This window comes from Hemitrygon akajei, chromosome 13 (genome assembly GCF_048418815.1).
Source record: "Hemitrygon akajei chromosome 13, sHemAka1.3, whole genome shotgun sequence".
Classification (NCBI taxonomy): domain Eukaryota; kingdom Metazoa; phylum Chordata; class Chondrichthyes; order Myliobatiformes; family Dasyatidae; genus Hemitrygon; species Hemitrygon akajei.
In genome coordinates, this window is record NC_133136.1 from 105,109,795 (window position 1) to 105,127,723 (window position 17,929).

A 17,929-nucleotide genomic window follows, 5' to 3' on the forward strand; every position below is an offset into this window, starting at 1 on the left:
AAGGAGCCCATGGTATTACGGGAAAGATACTAGCATGGATAGCAGATTGGCTGATTGGCAGGGGGCAAAGAGTGGGATTAAAGGGGTCTTTTCTGGCTGGCTGCCGGCTGCGTTGCACAGGGATCGGTGGCTTTGTGGCCAGGTTTACAGATGATGCACAGATGGGTGGAGGGGGAAACAGTGCTGAGGAAGCAGGGCATCTGCTGGAGCATTTAGACAGATCTGGAGAATGGGCAAAGAAGTGCCAATTGGAATATTGTGCATGGCCATGTACTTTGGTAGATGGAATAAAGGCATGGCTATTTTCTAATTGGAGAGGAATATTCAAACAATCAAAGGGGCTTGGGAGTCCTTGTGCAGGATTCCCTAAAGGTTGATTGCATGGTGTTAAGGGAGGCAAATACAATGTTAGCATTCATTTTGAGAGAACTGGAAGACAAAAGCAAGGATGCACATGGAGTATAATGAACAGTTTGGGGCCCTTTATCTAAGAAAAGATGTGCTGCCATTGGAGACCATCCAGAGGAGATTCACAAGAATGATCCCAGGAATGAAAGGGTTAACATATGAGGAACATTTGATGGCTCAGGGCCTTTACTCACTGGAGTTTAGAAGAATGGGGTGTGATCTCATTGAAACTTGGCAAATGTGGATATGGAGAGGATGTTTCCTCCAGTGGGGGAGTCCAGGACCAAAGGATACAGCCTCAGAACATAGGCTGTGAGAAAGAGTGAAGGAAAAATTTCTTTAGCCAGAGGATGGTGAATCTGCAGAATTCATTTCCACAGATGGCTGTGCAGGCCAAGTCATTGGGTATATTTAAGGTGGAGGTTGATAGGTTCTTGGTTAATCAGGATGTCAAAGTTTATGGGAAGAATGCAGGAGAATGGGGTTGAAAAGGTTAATAAATCAACCATAATGGAATGGCAGAGCGGACTCGATGGGTGAAATGGCCTAATATTCTCCTATGTCTTATGGAAATTAAACAACTCAGTTTCCTCCTTCCTGACTGCTCTCTCACAATTTGTTCTTTATACATGTGGTTCCTCCACTTCTAGCCTCTTTATGCTTTGCCCTCAGTCAGGATTCTTGTAGATCTACTGATATTTAAGTTCACTTGTGTAAGAAGTGAAAGGGTTAAGGTTAGACTGTGCTAAGATCTAAGCTTACAAAACATATGCTGACACATTGCTAAATAAGGATATAAGATTCTTGCAAAACTGTATAGGTACAATCTGTACCTTGTGGTAATCATGAAGAACTAAAAGGGAGTCATTAAGCTAGGAGCTGAGAGCGGAGGTGGATGAAACAGATGGAGATAAGCTGTACTCTTGTGGCTAACTCCAAGGCCGATGAGTGTTTTGAAAACTTGGCAGACATGGCTCTGCGGATGGCTAACTCCAAGGACAGAGGATATGAGAAAATGTGTATGTGACCCCCGAAATGTACAAGCCTGTGGGGAGGGGGAGAGTGGAGCTGACTATGAATAATTGTAGGAATGATACAGCAACTGAGGGACACGTGATAACCTACTTGAAACTGTATAAAAGGAAATGAAATGTAATGCTCTGGGCTCAATACTGCTGGAGCAGTTTTGGGTCCGACTCTGCAGACTCGTGAAAAATAAAGCTTTGCCGCTTTGCAGTTTGCTGAGACTCATGGTGTGAGTTATTTCTGACAGCTGGGGGCTCGTCCGGGATCCCCACTCCGGTCGTGGAGGGCGAGAGGAAGGACATCGGAGAAGGTGCACCCTGCCGAGTTCGGCAGTCCCTGATTCCTTGCTCGTCGTCTGAAACGGCTTGAGCGAGTGAGATCCGGACAGCGCAAGGCGGCAAAGCAGGGAGGAAAGGAGACGGTTCTACGGCACACCGGGTAAGTGAGACTAGCTAACTGAGATCTAGGTGGGTGTGACCGGGTAAACTAGGTGTGACGACACCTAGAGTAAAAAGAACCGGGCCGGGAAGGGAATAATGGGAGGGGGAAGCTCAAAGGAAGAGGAGCCGGAGAGTTCGGGTTTGTTCCCGAAGGTACCTCCTGATAGCCCCCTCGGTAGAATGTTTGCAGGATGGGGATATGGACGAACAAAGGGAAAGCAGAAAAAGAGAATGGTAGAATATTGCAAATTATGGTCCAAACAGCCAATAACAGGGTCCTCGGTATGGTGGCCACCATTTGGGTCAGATGAGGATTGGGTTAGACAGGCCTTAAACATATATGTAAACTCTAAACCAAATGTGAGAGAGGAAGAAAATGAGTATGCCTCTTGCTGGGTTCCCGGACCAGGAGACTCCGCAAGAAGTTTTAAACTAGAAACTAAAACTAAGGAGGAAGAGCCTCCTTGGGAAGTGTTGAATCATCTACCTCCCCCTTATGTTCCCCGGCCCCAGCAGCCCGAACAAGCTGCTAGTGCTCCGCATCCGGATGATCCGCAACGGCAGGCGGAAGAGGAGAGGGAGAAAGGAGAAGGGGAATGCCGGGGAACCTAAGTTTCCCCTGTTAAACCCGAACTGGGATAAGCAGACCGGAGAAGGTCAAGGAAACATGAGAGACATGAGGGAATTCCTGATAAAGGGAATAAGACAAGCGGTCCCCAAGGGTCATAACTTCACTAAGGCGTTCGGAAGCCACCAGAACCCCGATGAGACCCCAACTGACTTCCTGGATAGAATTCGGAAAAATATGCAACAATATGCGGGGGTAGACCCGGAGACGGAGGTGGGGCAACAGTTAATCAGGGTAGAATTTGTATCAAAAGCTTGGCCAGATATTCGGAAAAAGCTAGAAAAGATAGAGGACTGGAATTCAAAACCCTTGAGTGAATTACTGCGAGAAGCGCAGAAGGTGTTTGTAAGAAGAGACGAGGAGAAACAGAAAAAGACCGCTAGGATAATGGTTCAGACAGTACAGCAAGTAACCACAGAAAACAGGGAAAAGAGGGGAACGTGGTCAGACCGAGGCAATGGCCAAGAACCAGGAAGGAAAACGCGAAGGACTCTAAGATGCTTCCACTGTAACGAGGAAGGACATTTTAAACGGGAATGTCCTAAGTATCGGCGAGAGGTCAGGTCATATGCCATGATGGAGGACGAAGACTAGGGGGGTCGGGGGTTCCTACCCTTGGGGAGAAGAAACTATCGACAGGAACCCCTGGTAAATCTGAAATTAGGTCCCCAAGGGTCAGATACAACCTTTATGGTAGACTCGGGTGCTGAAAGATCCAGTGTAATCCAGATACCTCCCGGCGCCCGAACAGGAACAAGAGTAATGAAGGTATCCGGTATCGGAGGAAAAACGATACAAGTGTCCATTGTGGACAATGTGGAAGTCGGATATGAAGATAGGGCAACAAGGCAAGACCTTCTCCTGCTGCCCTCGGCAGGATTCAACCTATTAGGAAGGGACCTGCAAGTGCAACTGGGCATTGGAACAGTGCCGAACAATGGAGAAATAATAGTAAAATTATTCGCATTAAAAGAAGAGGACGACCAGAAAATAGAGCCCGAGGTGTGGTATAGAGAGGGAAATAGGGGAGGATTGAACATCAGCCCTCTACAGATCACCTTGCTACCGGACGGTCGCCCAGTAAGGAGGAAGCAGTATCCCATTGCGATGGAAGGAAGAAAAGGGCTGCAGCCGGTAATTGAAGGGCTGATCGCAGATGGACTGCTGGAAGAATGTATGTCGCCATATAATACCCCCATCCTCCCGGTGCGAAAGCCGGACGGGACTTATCGGATGGTACAAGACCTGCGGGGTCTAAATGCAGTAGTCCAGACCCGATACCCGGTAGTACCCAACCCGTACACCCTGATGAGTAAAATCTCCCCTGACCATGAATGGTTCAGTGTAATAGATCTAAAAGATGCTTTCTGGAGTTGCCCGCTAGAAGAAAGCAGTCGGGACATGTTTGCGTTTGAATGGGAAAATCCTACAACAGGGCGGAAAAGACAACTCAGATGGACGGTCCTGCCGCAAGGATTCACTGAGTCACCTAACCTATTCGGGCAGGTCTTGGAGCAAGTACTAGCGGAATTCCAATGTGCTCCAGAGAACCAACTGCTACAGTATGTGGATGATTTATTACTATCCGGGCCAACACAGAAAGGGGTGCAGGAAGATACCATCAGATTACTGAACTTCCTAGGGAAAAAGGGGCTACGGGTCTCCAAGAAAAAGTTACAATTCGTGGAAAAGGAAGTAAGGTATTTGGGACACCGGGTCAGTAAGGGACAGCGAAGCATTACCCCAGAAAGGATAGCTGGAATAACAGGGATGTCGCTCCCTCGTACCAAGAAGGAGATACGACAGTTCCTGGGGTTAGTGGGGTATTGTCGAATCTGGATTGAGAATTATACTCCCCTGGTGAGATTTCTGTATGATAAACTCGGGCAAGATGAGCAAACAGTAAAATGGACAAAGGAAGAGGAGCAAAAATTCAACTATATCAAGGGGCAACTGATCCGTGCTCCGGTGTTAGTCTTGCCAGCCCTGGAAAAACCATTCCAGCTGTACGTCAACAATGCCGAAGGAATGGCCCAAGGGGGACTCACCCAACTAAGAGGAGGAAAGCGGCAACCCGTGGCTTTCCTGTCAAAAATGTTAGACCCGGTATCGCGTGGATGGCCCACCTGTATCCAAGCAGTGGCAGCGACAGCGGTATTGGTAGAGGAAGCCCGGAAACTAACCTTTGGAGGGAAGATCACAGTGCATTCTCCCCACTCGGTCAGCACCCTACTAGCCCAGAAGGCACATCGGTGGCTCACTGACTCCCGCATTCTAAAGTACGAAACTATACTGATGACCGGAGAAGACCTAAACTTCGCAAAGGATTCCAGTTGCAACCCAGCCCAGTTCCTCTATGGAGGACTAGAAGAAAAGGAGTCAGAACACGACTGTATTGAATTGTTGGACTTGCAAACAAAGAGCCGGGAGGACTTACAGGAAGTTCCCCTGGGAGAAGGACAGGAATTGTATATAGATGGATCCTCACGATGTATTGATGGAGTACGGCACAGCGGATATGCCATCATTGACGGAGAGACTGAAAGAATAGTGGAGTCCGGGAGATTACCGGGAAACTGGTCGGCCCAGTCATGCGAATTATACGCACTCCAGAGGGCTCTGAGGATATTGGAGAAGAGGATCGGAACAATATACACTGACTCTAAGTACGCCTATGGGATAGTACATACCTTTGGGAAGATATGGAAAGAAAGAGGACTGATAACGGCCAGAGGAAAGGGACTGGCACACGAGCAAATGATAAGTATGACATTGGAAGCCCTGGCCCTACCAACTGAGATTGCGGTAGTACATGTACCCGGACACCAAAAAGGATCAACACCTGAAGCAGTAGGGAACCGTCTAGCCGATGGGGAGGCCAAACGAGCAGCCGTTGAAGACCCGATCCAACTCCTGACCTTGATACCAGTGAGGGAAGGACTTACTAAACAACCTATGTTTACCCAAATAGAGATTGATAGCATGAACCAACTAGGAGCCCGAAAAGACACTGATGGTAAATGGACGGTCCCGGATGGGAGACAGGTACTAAATAAGGAAGTAACCCGCAACATCCTCCAACAGTTGCACCATCAAACCCACTGGGGAGTACAGGCCATGTGCGACACAATTCTGAGGGATTATGTATGCAAAGGAATATACACACTGGCCCAGCAAGAGATAACTGGATGTCCGACGTGCCAGCGGATAAACAAGAAAGTGATGCGATCCACTCCAAGAGGTGGCCAGCCACTGGCCATGAGACCGTTCCATAGAGTCCAGATCGACTTTACCGAACTACCCTCAGTGCAGAGATGGAAGTACCTGTTAGTAATAGTGGATCATTTTACCCACTGGGTGGAAGCATACCCGACCACAAAGGCCGATGCGCCTACAGTAGCCCGAATACTACTAGAAAACATAATCCCCAGATATGGGATCATGGGGTCCATAGACTCGGACAGAGGGACACACTTTGCCTCCAAGACGCACCAGTTGATTTGTGATGCATTGAGTATCCAATGGAAATACCATACCCCGTGGCATCCCCAGAGTTCGGGACGGGTGGAAAGGATGAACAGTACCTTAAAGGCGCAATTGACCAAATTAATGCTAGAAACCAAGTTACCCTGGACTAAGTGTCTCCCCATCGCCCTGTTAAGAATCCGAACAGCACCCAGGAAGGATATAGGAATCTCCCCCTATGAAATGCTGTTTGGACTCCCGTATTGGAATAAGGTAGAAGGGTACCCCACGCTACAAGGGGGTGATATTTTTATAAGGAACTATTTACTGGCACTATCTCGTTCCTTTGCAGAACTGCGGAAGAAGGGTCTCTTGGCCCAGACTCCGCCGCTCGACTTTGCTTTACATCAGATCGTGCCTGGAGATTGGGTTCTGGTACGGACCTGGAAGCCGGAGAAGTTACAACCACAGTGGGAAGGCCCTTTCCAGGTCCTGTTAACCACCGAGGCGGCCGTACGAACAAAAGAGAAAGGGTGGACCCACGCATCCAGAATAAAGGGACCAGTTAAGCCTGAGGGACACACGGAGTGGACCTGTGTTCCCAGTGAAGAACCGTTGGTGGTGAAACTGAAAAGGCAACAAAAATGAACTCAATGTGGACTGTTACATTATTGACTGTAATATATTTAATTCTGTATGTGGAAAAATAGAAGGGAAATGTGACAAGTGTAGGAACCGAGTTTTGGAGAAAGGAAAAGAACGACCCGGGGCCCTTGTGTCACATTCACATGTAAATGACCAATGTTATGGAAAAGAAAAAGAGGAATGTGAAGAGGGAGGAATAAAATATACCCTGAGAAAGAACAGGGGATACCCCGGTGGATCAGTGAGAGAAGAAAAAGGAGAAGGGAGAAGTTGGAGTGTACGAGAAAGTACATGCCCTGAGACAGAATGGATATGTGAAAGGAAAGAAAAAGGAAGGGCAGAGTTTGGTGGAGTCAGAGAAGAATGGGGAACCTATGGAAAAACAAGACCGGAAATGAAGGAAAACCTGTTTATAGACTTAGCAACTCGAATAGCTACAAGTTTAAATGTAAGTGACTGTTGGGTTTGTGGGGGACCCCACATGAGCGAGCAATGGCCATGGATAGGTGAGAGTTTGAGTGTGTGGGAGCTATTGGCTCATGATTGGGATAAGAAAAGGACTGGGAGGACGCAAGAATGGAAGTTAACAAACTATCCGGAAGGACAAGTATGTGTAGAAAGAAAAGGGAAGGTGAAAGTAGGAGAAAGCCCATGTCAGAGTATAAAGTTGGCTAAAACAAAAAATAATGCCACTTGGTGGCCCGAGGAGCCGACTTGGTACATAACTAAAGGGGCAAAGGACAATTGTACGGCTATGGGAAACAATTCGGGAATCTGGAATTGCAGTGGGCATAACCCGTACGAAGGAATTCCCAGTGTTTGGAAAGCCTGGCGGAAAGCAAAGAAAGGAGGATTTGTTCCAGAAGGTCTGTTCTGGATTTGTGGGAATCAGGCATACACCAAATTGCCGAAAGGATGGGGAGGAGTTTGTTTCTTAGGCCTTATAAGGCCAGAGTTCTTCCTCCTACCCCAGGATGAAGATAGGGAATTGGGAATCAAGTTATTTGACTCACTGAGAAGGGAGAAGCGGGAGATAAAGGTGGGAGAATGGGGCGACGAGTGGCCTCCAGCACGCATCATTGAATATTACGGACCAGCAACTTGGGCCCAGGATGGGTCATGGGGTTACCGAACCCCGGTATATATGTTAAATCGAATAATACGCCTACAAGCTGTAGTAGAGGTGATCACCAACCAAACCGCATTGGCTCTGGAATTGCTGGCTGAGCAGCAAAGCCAGATGAGAACAGCCATATACCAAAATCGATTAGCATTGGATTACCTATTGGCCTCCGAGGGAGGGGTCTGTGGAAAGTTCAATCTGACAAACTGTTGCCTAAAGATAAATGATAATGGAAAGGCAGTGTTGAAAATATCCGACAAAATTCGGAAGTTGGCCCATGTGCCAGTACAAACTTGGAGATCCTTAGGGAACCTGAGTTGGCTGGATAGTCTGCTGGGAGGAAGCTGGTGGCGAATAGCCCTGTTAATATTTGGCGGAATACTCATAATGATAATCATATTACCATGCTTAATACCCTGCTTGAGAGCATTAATAACGCGAGTAATAGTACAGGTAATGCAGCCAGGGAACCCAGCTGACCCGGCTAAAATGCTGTTGCAACGAGGCAGAGAACTGGAAGAGTGGAATCCCTGGACAAATCCTTAGCACACTCTAAAAAGAAAAAGGGTGGAATTGTAAGAAGTGAAAGGGTTAAGGTTAGACTGTGCTAAGATCTAAGCTTACAAAACATATGCTGACACATTGCTAAATAAGGATATAAGATTCTTGCAAAACTGTATAGGTACAATCTGTACCTTGTGGTAATCATGAAGAACTAAAAGGGAGTCATTAAGCTAGGAGCTGAGAGCGGAGGTGGATGAAACAGATGGAGATAAGCTGTACTCTTGTGGCTAACTCCAAGGCCGATGAGTGTTTTGAAAACTTGGCAGACATGGCTCTGCGGATGGCTAACTCCAAGGACAGAGGATATGAGAAAATGTGTATGTGACCCCCGAAATGTACAAGCCTGTGGGGAGGGGGAGAGTGGAGCTGACTATGAATAATTGTAGGAATGATACAGCAACTGAGGGACACGTGATAACCTACTTGAAACTGTATAAAAGGAAATGAAATGTAATGCTCTGGGCTCAATACTGCTGGAGCAGTTTTGGGTCCGACTCTGCAGACTCGTGAAAAATAAAGCTTTGCCGCTTTGCAGTTTGCTGAGACTCATGGTGTGAGTTATTTCTGACAGCTTTTTTTTTTTTTTTTTTTTTTTTTTTTTTTTTTAGGTGTTGGACAGCTTTATTTATAACTTGGTAGCTATTTGATCTCAGAGAATAATTTCCAACATCAAGATGGCAGCAGAAACATCACCACACTGCTGCAGGCCACTGATGGGATAGGCAAGAGAGGGCAAACCACCTAATGGTGGAAGAGTCGGAGGTTAGTGTGGAACAGAGTTATACCCAGCTGCTCGCACGCTTCTATCACCAACTTGTCAGCTGCCGACCCCGATGGGGCAGCGATAAAATCCACGCCACTCTTCTTGGCCCGCTCAACATTGTCCCGGAAAGGGAAAAATGCATCAGAGCTCAGAGCAACACCTCTCAGCTTGGAGATCCAGTTCCTGCGCTCGATCTCCGACAGCAGCTCAGGAGGCTCCTCGAACATCTCCTGCCACTTGGGCAGCTCCGCAGCCTCTATTAGCCCGCCCACATATTGATCGATGGCATTGGCAATCTCAGCCCGCTTGGTGCCCGCTTTGAACTTCATGGCCAGCACCCTTGGGTGATGACGTAGCCACCAGAGGTCGGTCTTGTCCCCTGCCAGCCTGGTGCAGTGAATGCGAGACTGTTGACCTGCACCAATGCCCAGAACCTGACCGTCCTTGGCATAACACACGGAGTTGGACTGCGTGTACTTCACCGCGATGCTGGCCACGATCAGGTCGCGCAGGGCAGACTCCGGCAGATCTGTGGACGAGGTGACCTGGTTTTTTAACAGCAGGCGATCGATGGGTGCATTGTTCCTCTTCTGGGCCAGGTGCAATCCGAAGATAGTCCGGGTTTCGAGCTCGTCTGGTTCATACTCTGGGTCCATCCGTACGACACAATAGTTCCCGTTTTTCTTCTTGGACAGGATTTCCAAGGCCTCCGGCTCGTAATCTGGAGCAATGATTCCATCTGACACCTCTCGGGAGATTATCCGGGCGGTCTGGACATCACAGGCATCTGACAAAGCCACAAAGTCACCAAAGGACGACATCCTGTCAGCGCCTCTGGCTCTGGCGTAGGCTGTGGCCAGAGGGGTGAGATCACTGAACTTGTCATAGACCATACAGACCTTGGCTTCCTCCTCTGTCAATGGCACCCCAACAGCGGCACCTGCAGGGCTGACGTGTTTGAAGGAGGCAGCGGCAGGCAGATCCAGGGCCTGTTTCAGCTCCCTCACCAGTTGCCAGGCATTGAGAGCATCACACAGATTGATGAAACCAGGTGATCCATTCAGAACTTTGAAGGGGAGCTTGGGCCCCAGTGTGTAGATCTGCGCCGGAGTCTGGTGGGGATTCATCCCGTACCTCAGCTGGAGCTGGGATTGTCCCTGGCCACACTCCTTCCGGAGGTAATCGGAAATCGCTGCATCGTACTGGGCTGTGTGAGTGAAGGCCTTCAACGCCAAGGCTCTCCTGGTCTCTGCACAAGTGTCCTTCTGCTCCGAGGCCTCCATTTCCAGGGCGACGGCCTTGTAGTCACTGGGGTCGCACACCACTGTCACCCGGCTCTGGTTCTTGGCAGCTGCCCGCAGCAGGGTCACACCACCGATGTCGATCTGCTCCACAGCCTCAGCCAGGGTCACATCCGGAGCGCAGACCGTTTTCACAAATGGGTACAGGTTGCAGACGACAACCCTTATCAAGCTGAAACCATGTTTCGCAACGTCAGACTTGTCTTCTGGAATGTTCCGAGCCAAGATGCCTCCGTGCACCACTGGATGCAGAGTCTTCACTCGTCCGCCCAACATTTCTGGAAACCCAGTAATCTCCGACACATCCCTGACAGCGAGTCCAGCATCTCGCAGCGCCTTAGCTGTGCCACCAGAAGCCACGAGGGAGAGGCCAACCGAAACCAGGCTCCTGGCGAAGTCCACCAGACCCGTCTTATCAGAGACGCTCAGCAACGCAAGCTCGTTGAGTGCCATCCCGGATGTCCTTCCTCTGCTCCGGCTCCGCGGCGTTCCGACCAGCTCAACACGGTCCCGGACGAGCCCCCAAGCTGTCAGAAATAACTCACACCATGAGTCTCAGCAAACTGCAAAGCGGCAAAGCTTTATTTTTCACGAGTCTGCAGAGTCGGACCCAAAACTGCTCCAGCAGTATTGAGCCCAGAGCATTACATTTCATTTCCTTTTATACAGTTTCAAGTAGGTTATCACGTGTCCCTCAGTTGCTGTATCATTCCTACAATTATTCATAGTCAGCTCCACTCTCCCCCTCCCCACAGGCTTGTACATTTCGGGGGTCACATACACATTTTCTCATATCCTCTGTCCTTGGAGTTAGCCATCCGCAGAGCCATGTCTGCCAAGTTTTCAAAACACTCATCGGCCTTGGAGTTAGCCACAAGAGTACAGCTTATCTCCATCTGTTTCATCCACCTCCGCTCTCAGCTCCTAGCTTAATGACTCCCTTTTAGTTCTTCATGATTACCACAAGGTACAGATTGTACCTATACAGTTTTGCAAGAATCTTATATCCTTATTTAGCAATGTGTCAGCATATGTTTTGTAAGCTTAGATCTTAGCACAGTCTAACCTTAACCCTTTCACTTCTTACAATTCCACCCTTTTTCTTTTTAGAGTGTGCTAAGGATTTGTCCAGGGATTCCACTCTTCCAGTTCTCTGCCTCGTTGCAACAGCATTTTAGCCGGGTCAGCTGGGTTCCCTGGCTGCATTACCTGTACTATTACTCGCGTTATTAATGCTCTCAAGCAGGGTATTAAGCATGGTAATATGATTATCATTATGAGTATTCCGCCAAATATTAACAGGGCTATTCGCCACCAGCTTCCTCCCAGCAGACTATCCAGCCAACTCAGGTTCCCTAAGGATCTCCAAGTTTGTACTGGCACATGGGCCAACTTCCGAATTTTGTCGGATATTTTCAACACTGCCTTTCCATTATCATTTATCTTTAGGCAACAGTTTGTCAGATTGAACTTTCCACAGACCCCTCCCTCGGAGGCCAATAGGTAATCCAATGCTAATCGATTTTGGTATATGGCTGTTCTCATCTGGCTTTGCTGCTCAGCCAGCAATTCCAGAGCCAATGCGGTTTGGTTGGTGATCACCTCTACTACAGCTTGTAGGCGTATTATTCGATTTAACATATATACCGGGGTTCGGTAACCCCATGACCCATCCTGGGCCCAAGTTGCTGGTCCGTAATATTCAATGATGCGTGCTGGAGGCCACTCGTCGCCCCATTCTCCCACCTTTATCTCCCGCTTCTCCCTTCTCAGTGAGTCAAATAACTTGATTCCCAATTCCCTATCTTCATCCTGGGGTAGGAGGAAGAACTCTGGCCTTATAAGGCCTAAGAAACAAACTCCTCCCCATCCTTTCGGCAATTTGGTGTATGCCTGATTCCCACAAATCCAGAACAGACCTTCTGGAACAAATCCTCCTTTCTTTGCTTTCCGCCAGGCTTTCCAAACACTGGGAATTCCTTCGTACGGGTTATGCCCACTGCAATTCCAGATTCCCGAATTGTTTCCCATAGCCGTACAATTGTCCTTTGCCCCTTTAGTTATGTACCAAGTCGGCTCCTCGGGCCACCAAGTGGCATTATTTTTTGTTTTAGCCAACTTTATACTCTGACATGGGCTTTCTCCTACTTTCACCTTCCCTTTTCTTTCTACACATACTTGTCCTTCCGGATAGTTTGTTAACTTCCATTCTTGCGTCCTCCCAGTCCTTTTCTTATCCCAATCATGAGCCAATAGCTCCCACACACTCAAACTCTCACCTATCCATGGCCATTGCTCGCTCATGTGGGGTCCCCCACAAACCCAACAGTCACTTACATTTAAACTTGTAGCTATTCGAGTTGCTAAGTCTATAAACAGGTTTTCCTTCATTTCCGGTCTTGTTTTTCCATAGGTTCCCCATTCTTCTCTGACTCCACCAAACTCTGCCCTTCCTTTTTCTTTCCTTTCACATATCCATTCTGTCTCAGGGCATGTACTTTCTCGTACACTCCAACTTCTCCCTTCTCCTTTTTCTTCTCTCACTGATCCACCGGGGTATCCCCTGTTCTTTCTCAGGGTATATTTTATTCCTCCCTCTTCACATTCCTCTTTTTCTTTTCCATAACATTGGTCATTTACATGTGAATGTGACACAAGGGCCCCGGGTCGTTCTTTTCCTTTCTCCAAAACTCGGTTCCTACACTTGTCACATTTCCCTTCTATTTTTCCACATACAGAATTAAATATATTACAGTCAATAATGTAACAGTCCACATTGAGTTCATTTTTGTTGCCTTTTCAGTTTCACCACCAACGGTTCTTCACTGGGAACACAGGTCCACTCCGTGTGTCCCTCAGGCTTAACTGGTCCCTTTATTCTGGATGCGTGGGTCCACCCTTTCTCTTTTGTTCGTACGGCCGCCTCGGTGGTTAACAGGACCTGGAAAGGGCCTTCCCACTGTGGTTGTAACTTCTCCGGCTTCCAGGTCCGTACCAGAACCCAATCTCCAGGCACGATCTGATGTAAAGCAAAGTCGAGCGGCGGAGTCTGGGCCAAGAGACCCTTCTTCCGCAGTTCTGCAAAGGAACGAGATAGTGCCAGTAAATAGTTCCTTATAAAAATATCACCCCCTTGTAGCGTGGGGTACCCTTCTACCTTATTCCAATACGGGAGTCCAAACAGCATTTCATAGGGGGAGATTCCTATATCCTTCCTGGGTGCTGTTCGGATTCTTAACAGGGCGATGGGGAGACACTTAGTCCAGGGTAACTTGGTTTCTAGCATTAATTTGGTCAATTGCGCCTTTAAGGTACTGTTCATCCTTTCCACCCGTCCCGAACTCTGGGGATGCCACGGGGTATGGTATTTCCATTGGATACTCAATGCATCACAAATCAACTGGTGCGTCTTGGAGGCAAAGTGTGTCCCTCTGTCCGAGTCTATGGACCCCATGATCCCATATCTGGGGATTATGTTTTCTAGTAGTATTCGGGCTACTGTAGGCGCATCGGCCTTTGTGGTCGGGTATGCTTCCACCCAGTGGGTAAAATGATCCACTATTACTAACAGGTACTTCCATCTCTGCACTGAGGGTAGTTCGGTAAAGTCGATCTGGACTCTATGGAACGGTCTCATGGCCAGTGGCTGGCCACCTCTTGGAGTGGATCGCATCACTTTCTTGTTTATCCGCTGGCACGTCGGACATCCAGTTATCTCTTGCTGGGCCAGTGTGTATATTCCTTTGCATACATAATCCCTCAGAATTGTGTCGCACATGGCCTGTACTCCCCAGTGGGTTTGATGGTGCAACTGTTGGAGGATGTTGCGGGTTACTTCCTTATTTAGTACCTGTCTCCCATCCGGGACCGTCCATTTACCATCAGTGTCTTTTCGGGCTCCTAGTTGGTTCATGCTATCAATCTCTATTTGGGTAAACATAGGTTGTTTAGTAAGTCCTTCCCTCACTGGTATCAAGGTCAGGAGTTGGATCGGGTCTTCAACGGCTGCTCGTTTGGCCTCCCCATCGGCTAGACGGTTCCCTACTGCTTCAGGTGTTGATCCTTTTTGGTGTCCGGGTACATGTACTACCGCAATCTCAGTTGGTAGGGCCAGGGCTTCCAATGTCATACTTATCATTTGCTCGTGTGCCAGTCCCTTTCCTCTGGCCGTTATCAGTCCTCTTTCTTTCCATATCTTCCCAAAGGTATGTACTATCCCATAGGCGTACTTAGAGTCAGTGTATATTGTTCCGATCCTCTTCTCCAATATCCTCAGAGCCCTCTGGAGTGCGTATAATTCGCATGACTGGGCCGACCAGTTTCCCGGTAATCTCCCGGACTCCACTATTCTTTCAGTCTCTCCGTCAATGATGGCATATCCGCTGTGCCGTACTCCATCAATACATCGTGAGGATCCATCTATATACAATTCCTGTCCTTCTCCCAGGGGAACTTCCTGTAAGTCCTCCCGGCTCTTTGTTTGCAAGTCCAACAATTCAATACAGTCGTGTTCTGACTCCTTTTCTTCTAGTCCTCCATAGAGGAACTGGGCTGGGTTGCAACTGGAATCCTTTGCGAAGTTTAGGTCTTCTCCGGTCATCAGTATAGTTTCGTACTTTAGAATGCGGGAGTCAGTGAGCCACCGATGTGCCTTCTGGGCTAGTAGGGTGCTGACCGAGTGGGGAGAATGCACTGTGATCTTCCCTCCAAAGGTTAGTTTCCGGGCTTCCTCTACCAATACCGCTGTCGCTGCCACTGCTTGGATACAGGTGGGCCATCCACGCGATACCGGGTCTAACATTTTTGACAGGAAAGCCACGGGTTGCCGCTTTCCTCCTCTTAGTTGGGTGAGTCCCCCTTGGGCCATTCCTTCGGCATTGTTGACGTACAGCTGGAATGGTTTTTCCAGGGCTGGCAAGACTAACACCGGAGCACGGATCAGTTGCCCCTTGATATAGTTGAATTTTTGCTCCTCTTCCTTTGTCCATTTTACTGTTTGCTCATCTTGCCCGAGTTTATCATACAGAAATCTCACCAGGGGAGTATAATTCTCAATCCAGATTCGACAATACCCCACTAACCCCAGGAACTGTCGTATCTCCTTCTTGGTACGAGGGAGCGACATCCCTGTTATTCCAGCTATCCTTTCTGGGGTAATGCTTCGCTGTCCCTTACTGACCCGGTGTCCCAAATACCTTACTTCCTTTTCCACGAATTGTAACTTTTTCTTGGAGACCCGTAGCCCCTTTTTCCCTAGGAAGTTCAGTAATCTGATGGTATCTTCCTGCACCCCTTTCTGTGTTGGCCCGGATAGTAATAAATCATCCACATACTGTAGCAGTTGGTTCTCTGGAGCACATTGGAATTCCGCTAGTACTTGCTCCAAGACCTGCCCGAATAGGTTAGGTGACTCAGTGAATCCTTGCGGCAGGACCGTCCATCTGAGTTGTCTTTTCCGCCCTGTTGTAGGATTTTCCCATTCAAACGCAAACATGTCCCGACTGCTTTCTTCTAGCGGGCAACTCCAGAAAGCATCTTTTAGATCTATTACACTGAACCATTCATGGTCAGGGGAGATTTTACTCATCAGGGTGTACGGGTTGGGTACTACCGGGTATCGGGTCTGGACTACTGCATTTAGACCCCGCAGGTCTTGTACCATCCGATAAGTCCCGTCCGGCTTTCGCACCGGGAGGATGGGGGTATTATATGGCGACATACATTCTTCCAGCAGTCCATCTGCGATCAGCCCTTCAATTACCGGCTGCAGCCCTTTTCTTCCTTCCATCGCAATGGGATACTGCTTCCTCCTTACTGGGCGACCGTCCGGTAGCAAGGTGATCTGTAGAGGGCTGATGTTCAATCCTCCCCTATTTCCCTCTCTATACCACACCTCGGGCTCTATTTTCTGGTCGTCCTCTTCTTTTAATGCGAATAATTTTACTATTATTTCTCCATTGTTCGGCACTGTTCCAATGCCCAGTTGCACTTGCAGGTCCCTTCCTAATAGGTTGAATCCTGCCGAGGGCAGCAGGAGAAGGTCTTGCCTTGTTGCCCTATCTTCATATCCGACTTCCACATTGTCCACAATGGACACTTGTATCGTTTTTCCTCCGATACCGGATACCTTCATTACTCTTGTTCCTGTTCGGGCGCCGGGAGGTATCTGGATTACACTGGATCTTTCAGCACCCGAGTCTACCATAAAGGTTGTATCTGACCCTTGGGGACCTAATTTCAGATTTACCAGGGGTTCCTGTCGATAGTTTCTTCTCCCCAAGGGTAGGAACCCCCGACCCCCCTAGTCTTCGTCCTCCATCATGGCATATGACCTGACCTCTCGCCGATACTTAGGACATTCCCGTTTAAAATGTCCTTCCTCGTTACAGTGGAAGCATCTTAGAGTCCTTCGCGTTTTCCTTCCTGGTTCTTGGCCATTGCCTCGGTCTGACCACGTTCCCCTCTTTTCCCTGTTTTCTGTGGTTACTTGCTGTACTGTCTGAACCATTATCCTAGCGGTCTTTTTCTGTTTCTCCTCGTCTCTTCTTACAAACACCTTCTGCGCTTCTCGCAGTAATTCACTCAAGGGTTTTGAATTCCAGTCCTCTATCTTTTCTAGCTTTTTCCGAATATCTGGCCAAGCTTTTGATACAAATTCTACCCTGATTAACTGTTGCCCCACCTCCGTCTCCGGGTCTACCCCCGCATATTGTTGCATATTTTTCCGAATTCTATCCAGGAAGTCAGTTGGGGTCTCATCGGGGTTCTGGTGGCTTCCGAACGCCTTAGTGAAGTTATGACCCTTGGGGACCGCTTGTCTTATTCCCTTTATCAGGAATTCCCTCATGTCTCTCATGTTTCCTTGACCTTCTCCGGTCTGCTTATCCCAGTTCGGGTTTAACAGGGGAAACTTAGGTTCCCCGGCATTCCCCTTCTCCTTTCTCCCTCTCCTCTTCCGCCTGCCGTTGCGGATCATCCGGATGCGGAGCACTAGCAGCTTGTTCGGGCTGCTGGGGCCGGGGAACATAAGGGGGAGGTAGATGATTCAACACTTCCCAAGGAGGCTCTTCCTCCTTAGTTTTAGTTTCTAGTTTAAAACTTCTTGCGGAGTCTCCTGGTCCGGGAACCCAGCAAGAGGCATACTCATTTTCTTCCTCTCTCACATTTGGTTTAGAGTTTACATATATGTTTAAGGCCTGTCTAACCCAATCCTCATCTGACCCAAATGGTGGCCACCATACCGAGGACCCTGTTATTGGCTGTTTGGACCATAATTTGCAATATTCTACCATTCTCTTTTTCTGCTTTCCCTTTGTTCGTCCATATCCCCATCCTGCAAACATTCTACCGAGGGGGCTATCAGGAGGTACCTTCGGGAACAAACCCGAACTCTCCGGCTCCTCTTCCTTTGAGCTTCCCCCTCCCATTATTCCCTTCCCGGCCCGGTTCTTTTTACTCTAGGTGTCGTCACACCTAGTTTACCCGGTCACACCCACCTAGATCTCAGTTAGCTAGTCTCACTTACCCGGTGTGCCGTAGAACCGTCTCCTTTCCTCCCTGCTTTGC

The 17,929-nt window shown here is 48.5% G+C and overlaps 3 protein-coding genes across 3 annotated transcripts in view; 1 reads left to right on the plus strand and 2 right to left on the minus strand.

Annotated features, from left to right (window-relative positions):
* The first annotated feature begins 1,116 nt into the window (after nucleotides 1-1,116).
* On the plus strand, nucleotides 1,117-8,837 carry LOC140738103 (endogenous retrovirus group 3 member 1 Env polyprotein-like). Its single transcript, XM_073065214.1, has 2 exons — nucleotides 1,117-1,872; nucleotides 6,320-8,837. The coding sequence occupies exon 2, from the start codon at nucleotides 7,007-7,009 to the stop codon at nucleotides 8,279-8,281; it is 1,275 nt and encodes a 424-aa protein (XP_072921315.1). The 5' UTR covers nucleotides 1,117-1,872; nucleotides 6,320-7,006; the 3' UTR covers nucleotides 8,282-8,837.
* A 44-nt stretch (nucleotides 8,838-8,881) lies between these two features.
* On the minus strand, nucleotides 8,882-10,864 carry LOC140738101 (bifunctional purine biosynthesis protein ATIC-like). Its single transcript, XM_073065212.1, has one exon. It carries the CDS (start codon nucleotides 10,814-10,816, stop codon nucleotides 9,041-9,043), a length of 1,776 nt encoding a protein of 591 aa, XP_072921313.1. The 5' UTR covers nucleotides 10,817-10,864; the 3' UTR covers nucleotides 8,882-9,040.
* Nucleotides 10,865-10,923: 59 nt separating this feature from the next.
* The window catches only part of LOC140738102 (endogenous retrovirus group 3 member 1 Env polyprotein-like), a 7,713-nt gene continuing 707 nt past the window's right edge, over nucleotides 10,924-17,929 (minus strand). The window contains exons 1-2 of the mRNA XM_073065213.1: nucleotides 17,889-17,929; nucleotides 10,924-13,441 (exon numbers count right to left, since the gene is read on the minus strand). The exon at nucleotides 17,889-17,929 is cut by the window's right edge and continues 707 nt beyond it. Coding sequence (XP_072921314.1) covers nucleotides 11,480-12,754 — 1,275 coding nt within the window. The 5' untranslated portion in view covers nucleotides 12,755-13,441; nucleotides 17,889-17,929 and the 3' untranslated portion in view covers nucleotides 10,924-11,479. The remainder of the gene's footprint in view (nucleotides 13,442-17,888) is intronic.